At 36.5% G+C, this 20913-nt stretch overlaps 1 protein-coding gene across 2 annotated transcripts in view; it reads right to left on the bottom strand.

Annotated features, from left to right (window-relative positions):
* Positions 1-20913, bottom strand: part of BTAF1 (B-TFIID TATA-box binding protein associated factor 1) — a 119114-nt gene that overhangs the window by 13414 nt on the left and 84787 nt on the right. For both annotated transcript variants that reach the window (XM_069099223.1, XM_069099224.1), the window contains exons 23-34: positions 20589-20698; positions 16690-16891; positions 15126-15274; positions 10520-10672; positions 10281-10402; positions 10028-10195; positions 9835-9912; positions 7883-8012; positions 6349-6490; positions 6096-6226; positions 2365-2490; positions 967-1119 (exon numbers count right to left, since the gene is read on the bottom strand). In XM_069099223.1, coding sequence (XP_068955324.1) covers positions 967-1119; positions 2365-2490; positions 6096-6226; positions 6349-6490; positions 7883-8012; positions 9835-9912; positions 10028-10195; positions 10281-10402; positions 10520-10672; positions 15126-15274; positions 16690-16891; positions 20589-20698 — 1664 coding nt within the window. The remainder of the gene's footprint in view (positions 1-966; positions 1120-2364; positions 2491-6095; positions 6227-6348; positions 6491-7882; positions 8013-9834; positions 9913-10027; positions 10196-10280; positions 10403-10519; positions 10673-15125; positions 15275-16689; positions 16892-20588; positions 20699-20913) is intronic.

Genomic DNA, 20913 nt, shown 5'->3' with positions numbered 1-20913 from the left:
TACATGATATATCTGTATAGTAGTGAGACTGAGTTCATAAGCTCCACCTTCTGATTCTGTTTAATTTAAATCTGATTCTTAAACAAATAGGTTTTGAATCCCTTTTTTGGGGTAAACTGGTCAATTCCAGATATAGATCCTCCCCTCATCCCACATGTAAGCTTCTCCTGTAAGCCAGTTTAAGCAAAACTACATATATTTGAGAACATATGAACATTTCACACTCTTAGTCCCTCACTTTTTAAAAAAAAATTTACATTACTGAAATCATTGTTTTGCCATTTCCCTCTTTAATCTAATTCTAATAACTACTAATGATAAAAAACACCCCACAGTAATAAAATAAAAAACACAGGCAACTCATGCTACTTACATTCATTTTTTGAGTTACCTGTAGAGCTCTTAAAGAAAATCACACAGCTGTTTGTTTTATGTACCACACCATCAGTAATCAGTCAAATTCTACACATATAAAAAAGTCTTATTATGTGTTTTTATAAATTACTTGCATGAAGTGTTTTAAGTTCAGTAGATATTTCTAGTGAAATTAAATGAAAATATTCACTGAACATTAAAAAATGAATTAATGAATAAAGTACAGATCAAGAGGACCTAGAAATGAGAACAAATGTATAGCTATAAACTGCTCTTTTCTGACCCTCAAGCTACAGAAGAATTAGAAGTTTATGACAGTGCTCTTCAGTACTCAAGAGTAATATTTTCTTCTACTTAACCTTCATAAATCTCAGTAGCCAATAAAAACATATTCCATTTTAAATTAATATTAAAATGTACATGAATAAAAGAAATGGTGAAATAAACATCTCCATAATGCCTGATATTTCTAGGCAAAGTAAATAATATATTGATGAAATCAAAAGGAACATACTTGTGGAGAAGAAAATTCATTCATATTCATCAACGTATCATAGGTCAAATCTCTATGCTTTTTCCCTAATTACTTACTTGTTTCAAAGCAGAGAGTTTAGGAGCATGCTGAATATCCCGAAGAGAAGAATTCTGAGCTGCCAGTTGTTCAGTAGTATTCTTAAATTCAGGGTGCTGGGCTGTTAAGACTAATGCTGGATGGTTGCATAGTTTACGTAAATACTGTAACGCCTTTAACAGGAACCAAAAAAAAAAAAGGAAAAGAAAAAGAAAACAGAGCTAATCCTAAAACACTGGCTCCAAAGAACAGACAAACTATTAAATTATGGGAGATTTGGTCATTTTAATTATGCTACTAGAAATCACCTATAGACCTACAAAGTGGGGACGATGCTGAAAAACAAGAATCTTTGAGACAGCTGAGTACTCTGGGAAGGACAGATGGATGTGGCACCAAGCACTGCCTACCACATCAAGGCCTTGAAGGACCTTTCAGCATAAATCTGAGGAGTCTTGAAGCAGAAGAAATCTTAAAAGACAATTCCAGATCTTCTCTGTCTTCCCCCTTCCCATCATCTTCCCCTCTCTAAGCACCATCCTCCAAGACAGGGAAGAAAGGCACTTGGGCCTACAGACAATTACTTGTTGTATCCAAAAGGCAGTTCTAGTGAGAATAAGGGAAAAGGTGATAGGGATCAAATATCTAGAGTTGGAAGAGACCTTAGTGGTCATCAAGGCCAGAAAAGTTAAAGGGCCTACTCAGGATTACAGAGGCAGTAGTAGGAAGTAATGGCGCTGGGATTCAAACCCACACCCTGATCCTTAACTTCATTGCTTCTATGTGTATTAAGCTATGCCTCATATTTTTGCATGCTTTGTCCTAAATTGCTGAACCACACCCCCATCCCCATGTATTCTGTCACCTCCTTCCTTCTCATCTCCTGCCTGTGTCTCAGATCTGCCTGGAGCATCCAGAACTCTTACAAGAGCTTTGATCCATTCAACAGGAGAAAGAGAAATTCATAAGCCCCTTCTCTGCTCCCATGCTCTGGGATCTTTATGGTATGTGGTTTGAGAATTTGTTTGACTTTTCTGTCAGAGATGATTGGAATACTTTAAGAAAGTAAAAAGGGACCATTTGAAATAAGCTGCCTCTTCTGTAAAAATGCATTTCTGGCAAAAAGAAACTGTTGGCTCAAATACTGACCCAAATGACAACTACATTTCTTTCAATGCTATATGCATATAACACTTAATTATTATGTTTAGATAAGCATTTTTGAGAGGATTTACTTTTTATTTCAAGTATCCTTAATCTTTAAGAAGGGCATATACATAGTGTTGAATAAAGGATTTAATTAAGCAACTGAGATTTATGTCAATATTAAATGTAAAACCATACAAAAGGAATCTAATGAGTGCATTCTGTCAACTGCATTTAGTAAGTCAACCGTAGTGTAAAGAAGAAACCTGTACCTGGAACACATGCCCTGTAGCCTTTAGCTTTGGCTTTTCATTTTCTTCGGCAAGTGCAGCTGTAGAAACGGTCTCATCAACATCACATTTGGCACGAGACTTAGCAAAATCTTCATACAACTGAACCTGCAGAAATTCACCCCCCCCCGCCACCATACCAAATTAGTGACTATCACAAGTCAAATCATATAATCACCAAATCAACAAATATGTAATTTAAGAAAATTAGTTAAATTCTTTAAAAATTACTTCTATTATTAAGTAGGTATAACATACTATGTTTCACTGAAATTAATTTTAGATTTCAGGCATAAAATTCAATTCAAATCAGCAAGCATTTCCCATGTCTGAGTTGCCAATGACACACAAAAACAAAATACATGCTCTGTCCTGATTAGCTGGGTGACCACAGGTGAGTCATTTAAACCATGTGCCTTAGTCAATAAATATTTATTACATGCCTTATTCAGTGCCAGACACATTTTTGGAGCAGCTAGGTGGCTCAGTGGACAGTGCTAGGCCTAGAGTCAGGAAGACCCGAGTTCAAATCCAACCTCAGACACTTAGTAGCTGTGTAACTCTGGGCAAGTCTTCTTACTTAACTTCTATTTGTTTTATCCACTGGAAAAGGAAATGGCAAACTATTCCAGCATCTTTTTTTTTTTTTAAAGCAATTGGGGTTAAGTAACTTGCTCAAGGTTTCATGGCCAGTTATTTCTGGGTGTGATGCAAAATATCTGAGCCCAGATTTGATCCCCAGGTTATCCTGACACTGGAGCCGGTGCTCTTACTTGCTGAGCCACCTGGCTGCCCCCTATTCCAGCATCTTTGACAAGAAAATCTCATGGACATTATATTCCACAGGGTTATGAAAAGTAGGATATGAATGAACTGGACGACATGTGCCAGGCCCTGTGTAACAAAGACAGTCCTTGACCTAAATGAGCTTACAATCAAATCGGGGGAAAAAGAAGTAGGGATAGTAGGGAGATGGTGGATGTGTCCCAAAGAAGTTCAAAAGCAGTGCAGCTGATGAGAAATGGGCAGGAAAATTGTACTGAGCCCCCTCTTTCAACAGAGGCCCTTGGAGCCTGATGAGACGTGAAGACCATGCAGATTCAATCTTGGGGAAGGACATTATGATGGAGAGGTTCAGAGAGCCAAGACTTATCTATGAGCACTATATGTTGGTGAAGGGAGTTAAGATGACAAAAATTACAGATTCTTAAAATACTGATACAAATATATACTTTATGACCCTATGATGCAAAATTGACTGACAAAAATCCACTACTATTCCTGAAACAATCATGTTCAGTTTATAAATATCAGCACAGCATAGATCCCTAAATAGAAAAAATTGATACCTTAGATTTCTAAACTTCCAACAGACAGTATTATTTGCTTACTTTATATATATGCATGACAGTAATCACTACAATGTTATGTCAGTCAAAATGAGAACCCTAGGATAAAGCCAAAAGTTATTCTAAATATTTAAAGGGCCTCAACAAGGTTCTTAGCTTTGGAAATCATCGTTTTATAAGTAAGCAGGCAAAAGAACTCAAACTGACATGAGGAGAGCTTCCTACAAGCCTACAATGCTGTGTAAGTACATCTCAACAATAAACACTAAGCACTTGAGGTATAGAAAGCCCTATTTAGGTACTGAAGTGATACAGAATTCAGAAGAGAGACATCTTCCCAAGGGGTCTTAGTAGGGATATGGGGAAGGACATGGCAGTGTCTAAGGCAACTACAAAATAGCTGGTATCTATAATATTATTTAAGTGTATTGGTGAGTTATAGGAGCTTTGAGTGGGAAAGGTCAATTCCAATTGAGGGAAGAAAAAGGGAAGGCTTCATTGAGCAGGCAGCATATTAAAGCTTTAGAGGATGGGTAGGGGGGAGTGGAATGAAGATGATAGTATCAAGAGTATAGCCTAGATTGGCCACCACACCTCCTCTACAAAGATCTAGAAAATGTACCAGACCAAAGAAATCCAAGAAAGTCGTCATAGTGAATCATTTTTCCAGCTCAGGAAGGTTTATGGAGATTCAGATATGCTGCGTGGAGTACTCCAGTACCCAGGGACTGAAAGAAAGACAAAACTAGGCACCAGGACAGGAAGAGATCCCAGGGGATCCCTGAACTACTGCAGGTGCAGCAAAGAATTCCACCAGGCAATTCTGGGTCAAAGATCCAGAGCAGAAAAGAGGTTGCTAATGTGTCCCTTGCTGCATACTGAGCAAAGAATGAGTTCTAGAAACATATAATAGACATCTGGCGTTGAAGTCAGGAGAAGAGCAGACTGTCCAGTCCACAGTCCGGGGTGAAAGCAGCACAATGGTCCCAGACCAAAGAGGTCACTGAACCTGCAGAACCTCCCAGAAGCTGCAATCTACTAAAACTCCCAGACAGAGACAACATGCCAACACACCCATACTGGTATTAGGAAACTGCAGAGCTCAAACCTGGAAGGTAGTGAGCCCTTGTAATACACATCTGCTGGAGAATTAAAACACCCCCCCCCAAAACTGAGGAAATAGATACAGGTCAGGCTCAAAATGGCAGATTTTTTCCTCTTAGAATCTATTATTTCCTTCAAAACTGCCCTGGCCTTGGGGCGGCCAGGTAGCACAGCGAGTAAGAGCATCAGCCCCAGAGTCGGGATGACCTGGGTTCGAATCCAGGCTCAGACACTTAGCACCCACCCAGAAACACCTGGCCGTGTAACCTTGAGCAAGTTACTTAACCCCAATTGCTTAAAAAACCAAACCAAAACAAAAAAAACCCTGCCCTGGCCAGTTCCTGAAGAAGGATCTAAGCCCCTTTCTTTAGCTCTTCTACACTCTCTGCTTGCCCCACTCTAATTTTTGTTTTTTTCTATCCAGTTACCCATGTGTTGTCCTCCAACCCTCACACTTTCATCCTGTATACCCAAGCAGTCATCAAACTTTCTTGTTCAATTTCCACATTTCTTACATCTGATCCCTTCTTTTTACTCATATGGCTACTACCCAAGTTCAAGCCCTCAACACCTCTCACTTGTACCACTGCCAACAGTCTCCTAATTAGTCTCCCTGATTCAAGTCTTGTTCCTGTTAATTCAGTCTCCACACCATTACCAAAGTTATTTTCCCAAAGGACAGGTCTTACCATGTCACTCTCCTCCATAAAATCCAATGGCTTCCTGTTGCCCTGTTTCATTTTTAAAGCCCCCCACAACTTCTCTGCCTTTCCAGCTTCATTATATAGCATTTCCCCTTCCTACCTGGAAGGTTCAGTCAGACAGGTGCTTCTGCTGTTCCTCATACGTGACACACTCACTGTCTCCTGTCTCTGTTGTCTCGCATGCCTGAAATGCACTTCTTCTTTACCTATGGCTCTAAGAATCCATCTCATCCTTTAAAATTCAGCCCAAGTGCTACTTCTACATGAAGCTTTCCCTGTGAGGTGCTAGCTCCTCTCCCCAATCCTCCAATTATTTTGTATTTATATTGCATACAGGATATAGGCACATGTTCTTTCCACAACAAGATGGTAAGTTGCCTAAAGGTAGGGACTACTTCATTTTGGGGTTTTGTATTTCTAGCCCCTGATAAAGTGCCTGATGAACAATAGGTAGCTAATCAATGACTGTTGATTTACTGATTCGTTTCTTTTCCATATGCATATATTCAAATGAGTAGAGGATTTTAGCTTTTTGAATACATCACCCTTCTCTTACCTGTAGGGGGCTAAGAGTACAGTAATAATCTTGAATAATTTTGGGTGGAAGATCCTGCAAAACATCCTCTTTCATTCTCCTCAAAAGAAATGGGAGAACCTGGCGATGTAGTGCTTCCATTGCAAGAACTCCTATTATTTATGGAGGGGAAAAAAGCGAAACAATTCATAGGAAAAGATTAATTTCTCTACACAGGAATCTGATTATGATCAAAATGAAATGAAACTGAGTTGAAGTAAAGATTCTTTCTTACCTGCTTCTTGTTCTCGACTGGAGCTTCGAGCATCCCTACTTGCTAATATAGGTTTACCATAACGAGCTGCAAACTGACGTTCAGTGCCCAAAAATCCTGGCATAAGGAAATCAAAGAGTGACCACAGCTCCAAAACATTGTTCTGAATTAAAAAAAAAAATGTGGGGGAGAGAAGGTGAAATACCAGTTAAATCTTATACTAAATATATTTCCTTAAAAAAAATAATACTAAGGAAAACTTGTGATGAAACAACTCATTCTACCCAACTTTTTAGCCTTCTCCCATTACTTCTCTCATAGTACTTAGGTCAAAATGAATGCATGCTAATCTTTCTCACCTCTGTACCTATGCTCACCACCATTCCTAGATCCCATCTTTGCTTACTGAATTCCCAGCTATTCTTTAAGAAAATGGCTCAAACTCCATCTCTGCCACAAAACTTTCCCTAACCCAACCAATTTAGTTATGACCTCCCTCCTCAGATCTCTGGTGGAAACTCTGTAACATGAAATAATGCATGATAAATGTACTTTAGTTATATACAATTTTATCCTCCTCTAAGTCTGAACACTGACCTCACTGAAGAGTGATCTGTAGACAATAACTGACTGGATAATAGATATGGATTGAATAGAGGAAAAGAGACTACTGATAGTGGTAGGTAGAGAACCTGGAAGTGGTAAAGGAGAGCAAGGAGTATTCTGATTCTCCCACCTCAACCAGTGAAAGGGGTAGAGGGTGGGGAGAAGGGAATGAATGAAAATGCAAGCAGAGGAAAAAGAAAAGTCAGGGAGTCTGTCAGCAAAAGGGAGACAGGTCTCAGTAAAAGCCAGAAGATAGAAGAAGCAAGAAAGGAAAAAATGCTAAGACCTCTAGTATGGGCTCATCAGCTAAAATGACATTACTTCTCCAAGTTACTAAATTCATACATCCTATTATCTGAAGTGGTCAGGCAAACTTTGAACATGTTGTAGCATTAAATATGAAGAAGGGAGTTTCCTGAAACTCTGGTGGAATTCAAGGCATCCACCATCTTCTGTACTCTACAATTTAACACTCTTTACCACTCTCCTATACCTGCCCATTGCTACTAACTTCTCAGAGTCAATGCTGCTTTTGCTAGTAAAGCACTACTGTAATTTCCTTCAGAGCTTCTCTCCTGACCTATACAATCATCAGGTTCAGAGGTATAAAGGTTTTAGAGGAAGATCTCTTGATAAATCAATCCAAGAAGTTCATTAATTTGGCTTGATATAAAATTGAACAATAACTATAAAAAGCTTCAAGTATTTTAATTTGATTCTTATAACTTGTCAATAAAAAATGATTTATTCACTTAACTATATAAAATCTACCAGTATAAAATAGCAAGTTTGTTCACAATTAACAAATTAGTAATTTATCAATGACAAATAAAATTTATTAATACTTTTTGAAATTTAAACATAAAATTTATAAAATTTTTGAAATAAAACTATTTGAAATAATAAAATTTATACCATTTTGATATCACATATAAGAGCAAATAATTACCTGGATTGGTGTACCAGAAAGAATGATCCTATAATTGGCAGTCAACTGTTTTACAGCTTTTGATAATTTTGTTTTCCCATTTTTGATGACATGCCCTTCATCAAGAATACAGTAGTTAAATTTAATATTTCTAGAAGAGTAAAACAGGAAATTTCTGCATCAGTCAACTTTTACCGATTACCTGGCATGCAGACATCACTGCTGTAAGCAATCACGAATCTGTACAGTAACTAAAATAGACATGCTAAACCTCAGCACAAAAAGCCACTAGGGTTGCCTGCCTTTCCTGTTCCACGGCCTACTTCAACAAAGGGAAAGGAGGAATGGAAGAACCAGCTCTTCATACCATACTCCTTGGCTGATCCTCACTTGCCATCTCACCTTCCCAACCTTAATGCCCCATTCTATACTTACTGTCTGCATCCCTTTAGATTCCTTTTACCTAGATCCAATTCTGTGAATCACTCCTCACCCGCCCACCCCACTAGGTCCTGTCCCAGGTCATGGCAGCTGCCGTCCAAGCAGGCTAGAGCAACCTAGGAAGTTTCTACTTCTGTTTCAAAGGTTGTAACACAAGAAGATTTGTTCCTGGCATTCCAAATTAGAACTCTGCTTTATGGTGAAATATGATCACTTTAATGAAAAGGGGTCTCTACAGTATTATAAACCTCCAATATTTAAAAAAAAATGTTTTTGGATCAGACGTGATTTTATTGGGGTGGTAAACTCCTGGTATATAAACTCTCTATGCTTATAGATCAGTAACTTAACTATAAATTAGAGAGAAGACTAGGGGCACTAATGAGTTAAATGACTTGCTTGGGGAAACAGAGTTAGACTGAGAGACACTAAACTCAAGTCTTTCTGAGACAAGGGTTAAATTATCTTTAAATTTATTAGAGGTAGTTGTAGTATATGATAGCGATGGAATACTACTGTGCTGTAAGAAATGAGGAGGTGGACGGATGGCTTCTGAAAAAAACCTGGAAAGGCTTATGTTGAATTAGGCAGAACCAGAACATTGTAAGCAGTTAACACCAATATCATAACAAAGATCAACTGTGAAAGATTTAACTACTATGATCAAGATAACGATCCTAGAAAATTCCAAAGGACCCATGATGAAAAGTGCAATCCACCTCCAGGGAGAAAGAACTGATGAACTCTGAATGTAGACTGAAGAATATTTTCTTTCATTAAAAAAATTTTTTTCACAACATGGCTACTGTGAAAATAGGTTTTGCATAACTTCATGTCTAAAGGATACTCTATTTCTTGCCTTTCTCAATGGGTTGGAGAGGGGCTGGAGGGAGGGAGAGAATTTGGAATTAAGATAAATTTTTAAAAAAATGTATTAGGGGTTAAATAGACTTTTATGGATTGGTGGTAGAACTTAATCCTCGGTGTGGCTAGGTGGCACAGTGAGTAAGAGCACCAGCCTGGGAGCCGGAAGGACCTGGGATCGGTTCTGGCTTCAGATACTTAACACCCACACAAAAAAACTGGCTGTGTAACCTTGGGCAAGTTACTTAACCCCAACTGCTTTAAAAAAAAAAAAAAAAAAGAATTTAATCCTCAAGTAGAATACTTTCTGTGAGGAAATAGATTCTGAACTGAAGAAGGAAGTATAGTATAATGGAAAGAGTACTGGAATCAGTCAAATGGTCTAAATTTGGATTTCTGCTCTACTAACCTATATTTAATTTTGGGCAATTCATTTCCTCAAAACAGGCCTCAGTTTCCTGATCTATAAAATGAAGGTATAAGAGTACAGTATCTCTAAATTCAATTTCCGTTCTAAAATCTCAAGATCCGTTGTGAAAAGCCAGGATATTCCTTTTAAAGCTTTCCTTAAAGGAACTTTTAGGAAATAAACCATTTTAAATTTAAGATTTATCAGTATCTAAAAATTAAATATACTTAGACCTAAAAAGAAAATTTTAAATTCTTACTTAAAAAAGTCTATGTCATTCCGCACAACATCATAAGAAGCCACTATCAGATTATGTTTTTTGACTTGGTGCTGCAACCTTTATAAAGAAAAAAAGGATAGATAAGCAAAAGTTTATAAAGTTAAATTTGCTATAAAAAAGTATTTCCATTTGAAACAATGGCTGAAAAATTTCTCTGTTTCAGAGCTCTTACCTTACTCTTTCAGTGGGAGGTCCAGTGTAGTGCAAAGGATTGAGATACTCTTTGGAACAAAATTTACCTACTTCATCAACCCAGTGACCTGTTAGAGTGGGAGGACAAACCACCAACGATGGAAGTGGCATGCATTCCGCTAATTTAGATCTTGCATATTCCTGGGCTCTTTACAATATCAAAACATTAAAATTACCAACTTGTAAAAATTTCTCAGAATCTTCAAGTCTTGCAAAATTAATCTTTGAATTACCTGAAACAGTGGTCTCCTGCTAGAATGCAAATAGACTGCAATGTTTTTCCTAAACCCATGTCATCACAAAGAATTCCATGAAGCTTATACTTATTAAGAAATGCCAACCAATTCACACCATCCTATAAGATTTGTGGGAGGTAGAAGAGAGAAAATATCGATGAACTGATTAGAAATTTTAAAAAAGTATCCCTTGGCAACACAGAAGAAATCCTATTCATACGAGCAAGAACTATTACCTGCTGATATTTTCTCAGTTCAGCTTTGATTGGAACTGGAATTTTATAATTCTCTAATTTTTTCCCATCCAATAACTGCTCCAAGAAGTGTCGCTCTTTGGCTTTCAACTGGATTAATTCTTCTGACATATTTGGAGGGTCAGGAATGCCTGCCTAAAACGATTTTTCCTTTTAGTTTTTTAAATTAAAACCATAAACAATCTTATTTGAAATTAATTTACAATTCATATCTACCAAACTGTCAATCAAAACTGATTAATTACAAGTTCTACCATCATATTGATGTATACTTTAAACTGAAATTTTCACTACAATTTTGAAAATATGGAAGAAAATCCAAGTAGAATCTAGAGGATCTGTGAAAGGATTAAAATTGCTATTCAAAGATAACATGCCAAAAATGTATGTAAAAATATTTTTACTTATAGGTAGTATTTTCACATTTTTCTCCCTAAAATATTACTTATAGTGTCCCAAAACCCACGGTTATACATAGTACAATTTAAAAATATTTTAATTAAAGGATAATATCAGATTCATAATCCCAGTTGCCTGAGATCTCAGGATCTTTCATAATCTCAATAAAGTTCCTAAAACAAAACACATATATGGTTTGTGTGCAAACATACACACACAGTCAAAATTCTTAAAAGCTTGAATTTAGCAGGTCATAACTGATTTTATGCTTTACCCAAGACAAAACTAAAGTATTTCAATACTAGCCTCAGAATGTACAAAAAGAACACAGCAGGGGGCAGCTAGGTGGCGCCGGTGAATAGAGCACTGGCCCTAGAGTCAGGAGGACCTGAGTCCAAATCCGGCCTCAGACATTTAGCACTTAATAGCTGTGTGACCTTGGGCAAGTCAGTCAACCCCAATTGCCCTGCCTTAACCGCCCCCACCCAAAGAACACGGCAAAATTAATTCTAATAATGTCAGAATGAAAAAAAAATCACTGCAACATTTGGCTTCTTCTCTTTGACTCCCAAACTGGCCAAAAAGCTGTGAGTAAGCTAAAGGAACAGGTATAGTGGGAAGAGAAATAAGGTTAGGAGCTGTCCTGAGAGACCCAGAACTCAAGGATCTCAGTTTATCTTCCTCCAGAGCTTTAATAAACATTAGTAAATCAACAATTAACAAATGATATTATATATAACACATTACACACAATAAACAGAATTTGGCTTCTGAGTTATGGAAAATTAAATGCCACTTAGAAAAATACTTTTATAAATCTGACACAGGTGGAACTGTTCTGAAAAAAAAAAAGTTAACTTTTTTTTCACGGCAATTTTCCATTAGTATCAAATATTTATATTTGGTTCTTCTTTACCAATTATAAAACTACCACTCAGGTGTATTCCACAAATATGTTAAAGTATAAGATTACATTTGGACAGCACCAAAAATGTTAAAAGTCACTAAGAACTTTATATATATTATCTTATTTGATTCTCATTACAATTCTTAAAGTAGGAAGTGCAGGTATTATCTCTTGTATAAATGAGGGAACTGAGGCTGAGAAAAACTGCTACTTTCCCAAGGTCTCAGGGTTAAAAAAACGTTAGAATTGGTCCTCAAAACTAGGTCATGTATCCAAGTCCAATGTTCTTTCTTCTATACCAAGATATTCCTTTACATCTTTTACCATCTTAAGCTGAGACTACAGTAATGACCCAAATGGTCACCCTAGCTCTATTTTGCTCAAGCTGCAATTCATCTTTTACATTATAAACACAGATTCATTTCCAAGTATGGTTTTCATCATAGATAAAAAAAATTTAACGCAACCCTACATAAGGTGGCTCCTTATTGACAATAAGATCACAGCTATAAAATTCTAGTCAAAGGATCTCACAAGTCACTTAGTCCCAGAGTTCAGGTTCAGAAACAATTTTTTGGGTGGAGAAAGGGGCGCATACCTGATCCTAGAATGTATTTTGGTTGATTATACATATTTGTACCAAGGAGTTTAATTTTTTCTTGCTTTCTCAATGGGGAACAGGAGGGAGAAAAAATGGATCTTAGTTTGAAAAAAACAAAACAAAATTGAACAAACAAGTCACCTAGTCCAATACCTTCATTTTATAGACAAAGAAACGGAGATCAAGAGAGGACTAACCAGTCAGTTAATCAACAAGAATTTATTAAGCACATACAATGTATGTGCCAGGCACTGTATTGTGTTGGGGACATACAGACAAAAATTAAAAATAAACAGTCCCTGTCCTAAAGGAGTTCACCTTTTTTTTTTTGCTTTTTTGGAGGGCAATTGGGGTTAAGTGACTTACCCAAGGTCACACAGCTAATTATTGTGTTAAGTGTCTGAGGTCACATTTGAACTGAGGTCCTCCTGACTCCAGGGCCAGTGTTCTATTCACTGCGCCACCTAGCTGCCCCAAGGAGTTCACCTTTTAATAGGAAAAGTAACCATTCAAATAAGTAAGTAGTACAAGATGTGTGTGCACATGTGTACACATGCGCATATATATGTGAAAATGAGATTACTGACCACTAGTTTACTGATCTATATACATGTATATATACACATGTACTGTAAATGGAGGTAATCTCAGAGGACAGGAACTAGCAAGAGGAGGAGACTGTGAAAAGTTTCTTGAAAAAACTGAAATCTGAGATGAATCTTTAATGAAGTCAGAATAAAGGGAGATTATTTCACTCATGGGGGATAATCAGTGAAAAGGTACTGAGTCAAGAGAATGTCAGGTACAAGGAACAGCAAGGTAGGAAGAGGTCAGAATGTAAAAGACTTTATATCTGATCCTAAGAGGTAACAGGGAACCAGTGGAGTTTACTGAACAGGTAGGTAACATGGTCAGACCTATGCTTTAGGAAGATTGATTTGATGGCTAGTGGAGGATGAAGGGGGAGAGAGGGATTGGTATGAGCGGCGAGAAGAGAAAATATGCTAGAGAAGCTGTGAGGGTAGAAACAATAAGACTTAGCAACAGATTATATTTGTGCAGTAAGTATGAATGAGGGATCAAGGATGACACCAAGGATGTAAGCTTGGGCAACCGGGAGAATGATGGTACTGTTGACATTAATAGGAAGGTTCAGAAGATAGGATGATTTAGGGGAAAAGATATGAACATAATCGAGTTTGAAATGTTTCAGATTATCCAGCTGGAGATGTCCAAAGAGGCACAGCTGGTGTTGCTGGACTAGATGTCAGGAGAGAAATCATGGCTAAATAAATAGATCTGAGAATCATCTACACAGAGATAATTGATTCCATGGGTGTTGAAGAGATCACCAAAGGAAATGGTGTAAAGGGAGAAGAAAAGAAGGCCCAGGACAGAGCCTGGGGGACACTATCAGCAAGCATAATCTAAAAGAAGATTCAAAGGAGACTGAGATGGAGTGGACAGGTAGGAGAGGGCAGTGCCCCCAAAACCACAGAGAGCTTCGAGAAGAGGGTTATCAACAGCATGAAAGCCCACAGAGAGGTTAAGAAGGATGAGAAAAGGTCATTAAATATTGGCAATTAAAGGATCACTGGTAGCTTTAGAGAGAGAGGGGTTTCAGTTAAATGAAGAGGTCAGAAGGCAAACTACAGAAGGTTTAAAAGAGTGAGAACAAAAGGAAGTGGAGGTGCCAAATATAGATGGCTTTTTCGAGGAGTTTAGCCACAAGAGAGATCACACAACTAACTGATCTCAGACATAGAACTATAGTTTAGAGTCCTTGTCCCATGTTCTTTTCACTCTGGCACCCGTCTTCTCTTTTCCTTCCTTTTGCCCACTAGTTGAGAGGCCGTAACAATAGCACTAGTAGACACATTATCTTTGTGCATATAATTTTGTTTTTCAGAACTGGCTAAAATTTTGCAGGCCTACTTCGGAAGCCAGTTAGTACTACTATTACATCCCAAAACATTACTAAAAGAAAAAGCTATTAACACTCACCTCCACTTGAATTCAAAATTCAGTCTTTGACATCCTGGGGGTATATATGCCTAGTAATAGGATCTCTGGTTCAAAAAGTGTGGACATTTTAGTTCTGATGCACTGTTTAGACAGTGCCATGAGTACATAAAAAAGGGTCAAGAAATATTTTGGGGGAAAGATAACTCAAAAAGATAGGATTTGAGTTAAGTTGTGAAGTAAGGATAAGATTTTTGGATAGGTAGAAAAAAGCAAGTCATTCTAGGTAGAGGGAAAGAAATGAAAAAAGACAAGAAGAAGCATGGTTTATGAGATGGGATTAAGTGATAGGTAAGGTAAGTATAATACCTTCAGGTTTGCATTTTGAATCCAGGTGTGTTAACTTATGACAAATCTTGGATATCAGACCTTTTTCACTGATATCTGATTCAAAGATTCTTTAAAAGCAATTGATAACCTTCCTTCTTATCCTAGTTGCAATGACTTTGTACATATAAGGTTTTTTCTTTTCCAATTTCATAAGCAAAACTATTTTACTTTAGGAAACGGTCTTTTTTTTGGGTTAAGAATCCTCATCCTAGGCATAGATGTAAAAGTTACCTGCAAACTCTTTAAAAAATTACTTTTCAAGCACTATAGAGAATTACAAAATATTTGATACAATAAAATAAGCAAAAGATACCACCTTTTCAATTTACCTCAAGTGGCATTAGCCTAATTAATGTTGCAAAGCATTGTGTAGCCATGAACCGTACACTGTCCGTCTGATCACTCATTCTTCCCAATACAGGTACAACTAAAAGAACGATATATGGAACAATGCCAACATCTAGTTGTTCCATTACAGCTTGAATAAATGATTAAGGAAAGCTTTGGTTGATTCTGAATCTAATCACACAAGGCAATATAATCAGAAATATTGAGGCTGTCATTTTCACAACAGAGCTTCACAGTTCTTCTGAATGAACCTAAAAATAATTTTCATTAATGGATATCCTTTTAAGCTAGTGAAATGAGAACCAAAATTTTATTTACATATGCAAAAGGTTAATTTTGCTGTCATACTCTTAAATAAAGAACAAATAACAATATTATAGGTTTAAGACAATTTTAGAATTTATATAGATAAAAGACAATTTTATGATAGTAAATGACATTTCTGGAATGCTTTCATCCCTAAAAATTTAAAGCACATAACATTATTTCATTCATTCTTAGAAGAATCAATTTGATTCAGACAAATAAATCCAATTAGTTTTTAGAGGTAAAAATAAACTCTCAAGATTGGCCTGTTTTCTTTCAATACCCATTTTAAAATAGAATAAATTTAAAACTCTAAGCTAAAATCAAGGTTTGCAAATAAATGTCCATCATTTAGTTACTAAATTTGAAATTCATAAACAAAACTATTTTACTTTAGGAGATGGTCTCTATCTTTTTTTTTTTTTTTTTGGTTAAGAATTCTCATCTTAGACATAGATGTTAACACAAGAGACATTAAGATAAGTGTTAACACTATGGGCACAGGGGAATCTCAAATCTGGAGGTGGTCCCTCTGGTCTCCCCAGATGTTGTTCAACTTCCCTATTTTTCAAACCAGAATACCATGGGTTTTATAGTCAGAAAAACGTATTCTGTCATTCAAATGTGGCATTGTGGAGAATTAACAACTTTTTGTTGGTTAGCCAGATCAGACTTATCTCAAAAACCCTGCCCTTAATAATATGGAAGGTAGGTGAAACAGTATTATTAATATTATATTGTGGTTACATTATAGGATAAATGTACTTTTATTCTTTGCTCTATGAACCTAATTAACATCTAATATTGTCCTTATGATAAAATAAGTTCTAAGATATAAACACATTTTCTAAACACAATTCATTTACAAATGAATTTGTCAGCACTTAAACGTACCTTGTTTAGCAGGTGTTCAAAAAAATGTTTTTTTTTGAATTGTGATTAGATTGAATTTTTCAAATATTTTTGTAGGCTTGAGGAATGCTCATTGGGGTACTTGGTTATCAGAAATTTGGGGAAAGAAGTCTAGATTTCTGATGTCACGAGTATGGGAAACTCCATGTTGTAAAATTTTGTTTGCTACAGAAACAAACATATCATCTATAAAATAAGTATACACAATCACATACACAAATCACATTTGTCTATAAGATCTTGTAATACAAAATTTTGATTGATTCAAAGTGACTCACCAGTCACTTTTAGCAGTTTCCCAAAGACTTTTTTTTTTAAAAAGGATACAGGCAAGTGCTTCAATTGCACCTTCTTGTTTGGTACTATCATCAATTGCTCCTATCCAGGGAAGAACCTTCTCTAAAAAAATATTCATTGTTTCCATGGTAGCTATTTTGCTCATGACTCCTACACAACGAGCAGCCATGTGCCTCACTGCAGTGTTGGGGTATTGAAGGCACATGTATAGATGGGGCAAATGCTGTACCAACTGGAAAGAAAAACTCAATTAGAACACAAGTTATGCAACAAATGTATCTTAGCACTATATTCAAGTGGGTGGTTAATAATCTAGAGTGAGTCTGAACACTGGTTTAATTACCACCCTACCCTCCCTTCATCCCACCCTCAGGAGACATCAAGGATTTTAAAATGTATCATGAAATTCTCAAAAGAAATTTTGCTCAGAATATTTTTTGGTAGCGACTATGATTTCAATGGTATGAGGAGCTCCTCGGGTACAAACTCCCTTTACCAATACAGACTGGCAATTATTCTCCATCTCAGAGTCTGATGAGGCAGTGTGGGAGCACTGAAAGGTTAGGTGACTTGTCCATGATCACTGGTATGTGTTAAAGAAAGGACAGGAGCCCAGATCCTCTTGATTCTAATACTAGCTCTCTAGCCACCATTCCATGCCACCTCTTAACTTCATTTTAAAACAAAACCCTACAAAAATGCATCATAACAATACTGAATAACAATATATTACAAACAATGATAAAGTATTTCCACTCTTAAAAAGAAAAAAATCAGAATCACTGGTTCTTCAACCACCTCTCTAGGGCATTCAGTATCTCCTTTCTCCAACTTTGGTCAAAAACCTGTAAGACTCTTTAAAGATTTGCCTATCAGAAAATAAAATGGGGTTTAATTCCACAAAATGACTAATGCAGAAATATTTTGCACGATTGCACATGTATAATGTATTTCAGATTGCTTACCATCTCAGGGACAGAATTTAGAACTCAGATTAAAAAAAAAAAGAATGTAAAAAATTGTTTTTACATGTAATTAGGGAAAATAAAATATTTTTTAAAAAAAGAAAATTAAAATTGGGGGAAGATACAAACAAAAAACTCCTCCCCAAAAACTTAAGATTCAGAATTAGATATTTGTTTTTCCAATGTGGCCAACACAGGAATTTGTTTTGACTGACTACATATTTGTTAAATGGTTTTTTTCTTTATTTTTTGTTCTATTTGGGGGAAGGTAGATAAAAGGGAAGAGGTTAGGAATAGGGCTTTTCCCCTTTCCCCTAAATTAAATGAGAACAGAAGGAATCAAAGACAATAAGGACAGCTTTGGATGTTAAATGTTAAATAATATACTCATAAAGAAGAGTCAAGTCTACCTAAAATATTTACAGTTTCATGAATAATCCTTTCCTTTTGATCCACAATGAATATAGAAATTTTCATTTTATTTGGCATTTAAAATCAGACAAAAAAGAAAAGAAAATAGGGAAAGAAAGTATAGAGACTAGCAGGGGAAAAAGGTTGGCTTATTCCTGAATCTTGGACTAGTCAAGAAGCAGCTGTAGGAACTCCATTTCTGTGACTGGAAAATAAAACTCTCAGTAACACCAGAAAGGGAGGAGAGGTAAAGACAGTTATGGCTTCATTACATCTCTGGTCACTAGGGCTGATGTTTTTTGGATGTTTTAGAAAACCCTAAGATGGTTGTTTATTACATTTATTTCTCTTGTATACACTAAGTGTATAATGTGTCTTGTGATCCAACCAACAGAAATAGGAACAGAGATTGAACCTACTATAATTTCATAAGTATAAGGAACTTCCAAATGAGGAAACTCCTACCTATACAAATTAGATCCTTCTCTACAAACTATAATCTTTTGCTTCAAGCATAAGAGAATAAATGACTTGACAAGGATCAGAGAACCAATATGTTTCAGAGGCAGAACCGGAAACCAGGTATTCCTTTGCTTCAAGACTGGCTACCCACTAGAACAAACTGCCTCTAAAATACAACATAAAGTTTATCCAAAAAATATAGAGTTTTTTATTATCTAACTTTTGCATCACAACATTTATTTCAGCAAGTACAGACACCGTGACTAAAGTCACGGGTTCAATACATGTCTGAACCAGTTAATTTTAGGCAGTTCCATGGCCACAGGATTTACTTCTAATCCCAGCCAAATGGATGCTGTTGGCCCTGTGCAAATTAACCGCCTTTACAGGAAAAACAAAAAGGGTATTTTACTAGGGCTAAATTGGCAAAACCACCTTTGTGTATGACAAAACATACTTCAGTATCATTTAGAGTAAAGAAAACATCCCTTCCCTTTCCATTCTCTCCTGGATTTTTCTCCTTTGGCTAGGTTTACAAAGGGCCAAGGGAGAAGACTGTTTTCTTTGAGCTAGCAGTCTCTATTGTAGAATTACAGAATACTTACTTCTGAAGGTTTATGACAATCTATTCTCTGTTCCTAGAAGTGAATAAGACTTTTTTTTGAGGGGTGGGTGGAGGTATTTTTTTTTTTAATTCTATTATGTAGCTGGAGTTAATCTGAGAATCTGGTAGTTACACCCACTCAGTATATGTTCCAAATTGTTTTAATATCATTTAATGGGAGCATTTTTCTAATACCTGATTTTAAACATGATCTCTTTATCTTTTCAAAATTGACTACAAAAATTAGTAGTCTATTGAAACATACTCTTAAAAAAGGAATAGTTAATATGGTGGTAAAGATTGTTTTTGTGCTTTTTAGAATCTTGAAGTATAAAACAAAATTACCAGATAGTCTATTACTAGAAGAAAATTTATAAAGCATACCATCCCACCCCCTACCAAAGGGGACTATGGAAATAACTTAATCCAGGGCTTCTTAAACTTTTCCCATTGCATTTCAGCAGCCTTTGTTGGCATTGTATAGCCTGAGGGTATGCTTTGTGTTCAGAACCAAGGCTGTAGTGAATTTGCCCAATGGAACACAGGTATGCACTACCAGAAGCACCTTGGATTCATTATGCGTTTGATTTTAATTAATTTTTGGTCATTGTGTGTTCAGAAACCTTTTACTGTTGTCAAAATTTTTGTGACCCCATATGGAGTCATGATCCACAGTTTAAGAAGCACTGACCTAGTCCACCCGAAAGATGAGGAAAATGGAGCTCAGAATGGTGGGGATCTGCTCAGTTACCAGTCAGTAGAAGTGCTAGGCTTAAAACTCATGTCTTCAGACTACATGTTTAGTCCCTCTCATGTCAAAAGACATGAATTCTGATTAAATCTTGCTTACATATAATGGGCAAGTAATTACTTTCTACCTTTATCCCCTACCTTGAAAATTGGGTGTAATACTTCCAGTAAAAACAGAGATATACACACACTCATTTTCTGAGGTATCTTATAAAGATGAATGAGATGACTTTTGACATATTCTGAAGAGCTCAATGTTAGATAAGCAGAGTTAAATATGAATGTCTCATTCTAACAGGACCAGGCAAGAGCAAGAGGAGGAGGACAGAGCCAAGTAAATCAATTAATATGACGAGAAAAACTACTCAGAGGAGTGCACATTCTGTAGGTGACACCATCAGTGAGCGCTCAGCTGCACGCTGGGCTCTTCCCTCCATATGTACTCCCTGGATCATGTGCAATGTTACCCTGAAAATCAGAAACAGAGCACCACCCCAACTCTAGTAAGAGAGAGCCCTAGCCGGCAGACCTAATTCTGCTCCACAGGAGCTATCCTGTCAAGAGTGCAAGTGCCTAGCTAAATTACAGAACAGAAATAGGTCATTTCCAGGGACACTAAAGCTACAATTTTCAAGTCCTAATAACAGAGGAATATAGTACTTATACTTTATGGAGGAATGTAATGCTATTATCTGTTCTATTAAAAAAAAAAAACTACACTTGAATCAATTAGTTACCAAAGGATGAAGCTCAGTATCCATTGCAGCTGCTGCTGTTTCAAAAACTTGCAGAGAATTCACCAATTCTTGGGCAGGGCCATCTCCCCTTTCCAGTAGGGACTTTCCATCTATTAAAATATATTCTGTTTTAGGTCAATTTCACCTTGCAATTAATTTTTAAGTCTAATAGCTGACATAAATTCTCAGCAACCCCACCTAGTGTGGAGTTTATTTTGCTTTTAAGGCAAAACCCAGCGCTGCGCCCAGCACATAATCAATGAAGTGAAACACAATGATCTGTTGATAATATTTCTTTGGAAATAGCTATCAGGAACATCACAAA

This window comes from Petaurus breviceps, unplaced genomic scaffold, assembly GCF_028583685.1.
Source record: "Petaurus breviceps papuanus isolate PSGF00001 unplaced genomic scaffold, PetGlider_PUasm1.0 37, whole genome shotgun sequence".
NCBI lineage: Eukaryota > Metazoa > Chordata > Mammalia > Diprotodontia > Petauridae > Petaurus > Petaurus breviceps.
The sequence above is the reverse complement of the archived record's forward strand: the minus strand, read 5'-3'. Positions and strand labels throughout refer to the sequence as shown.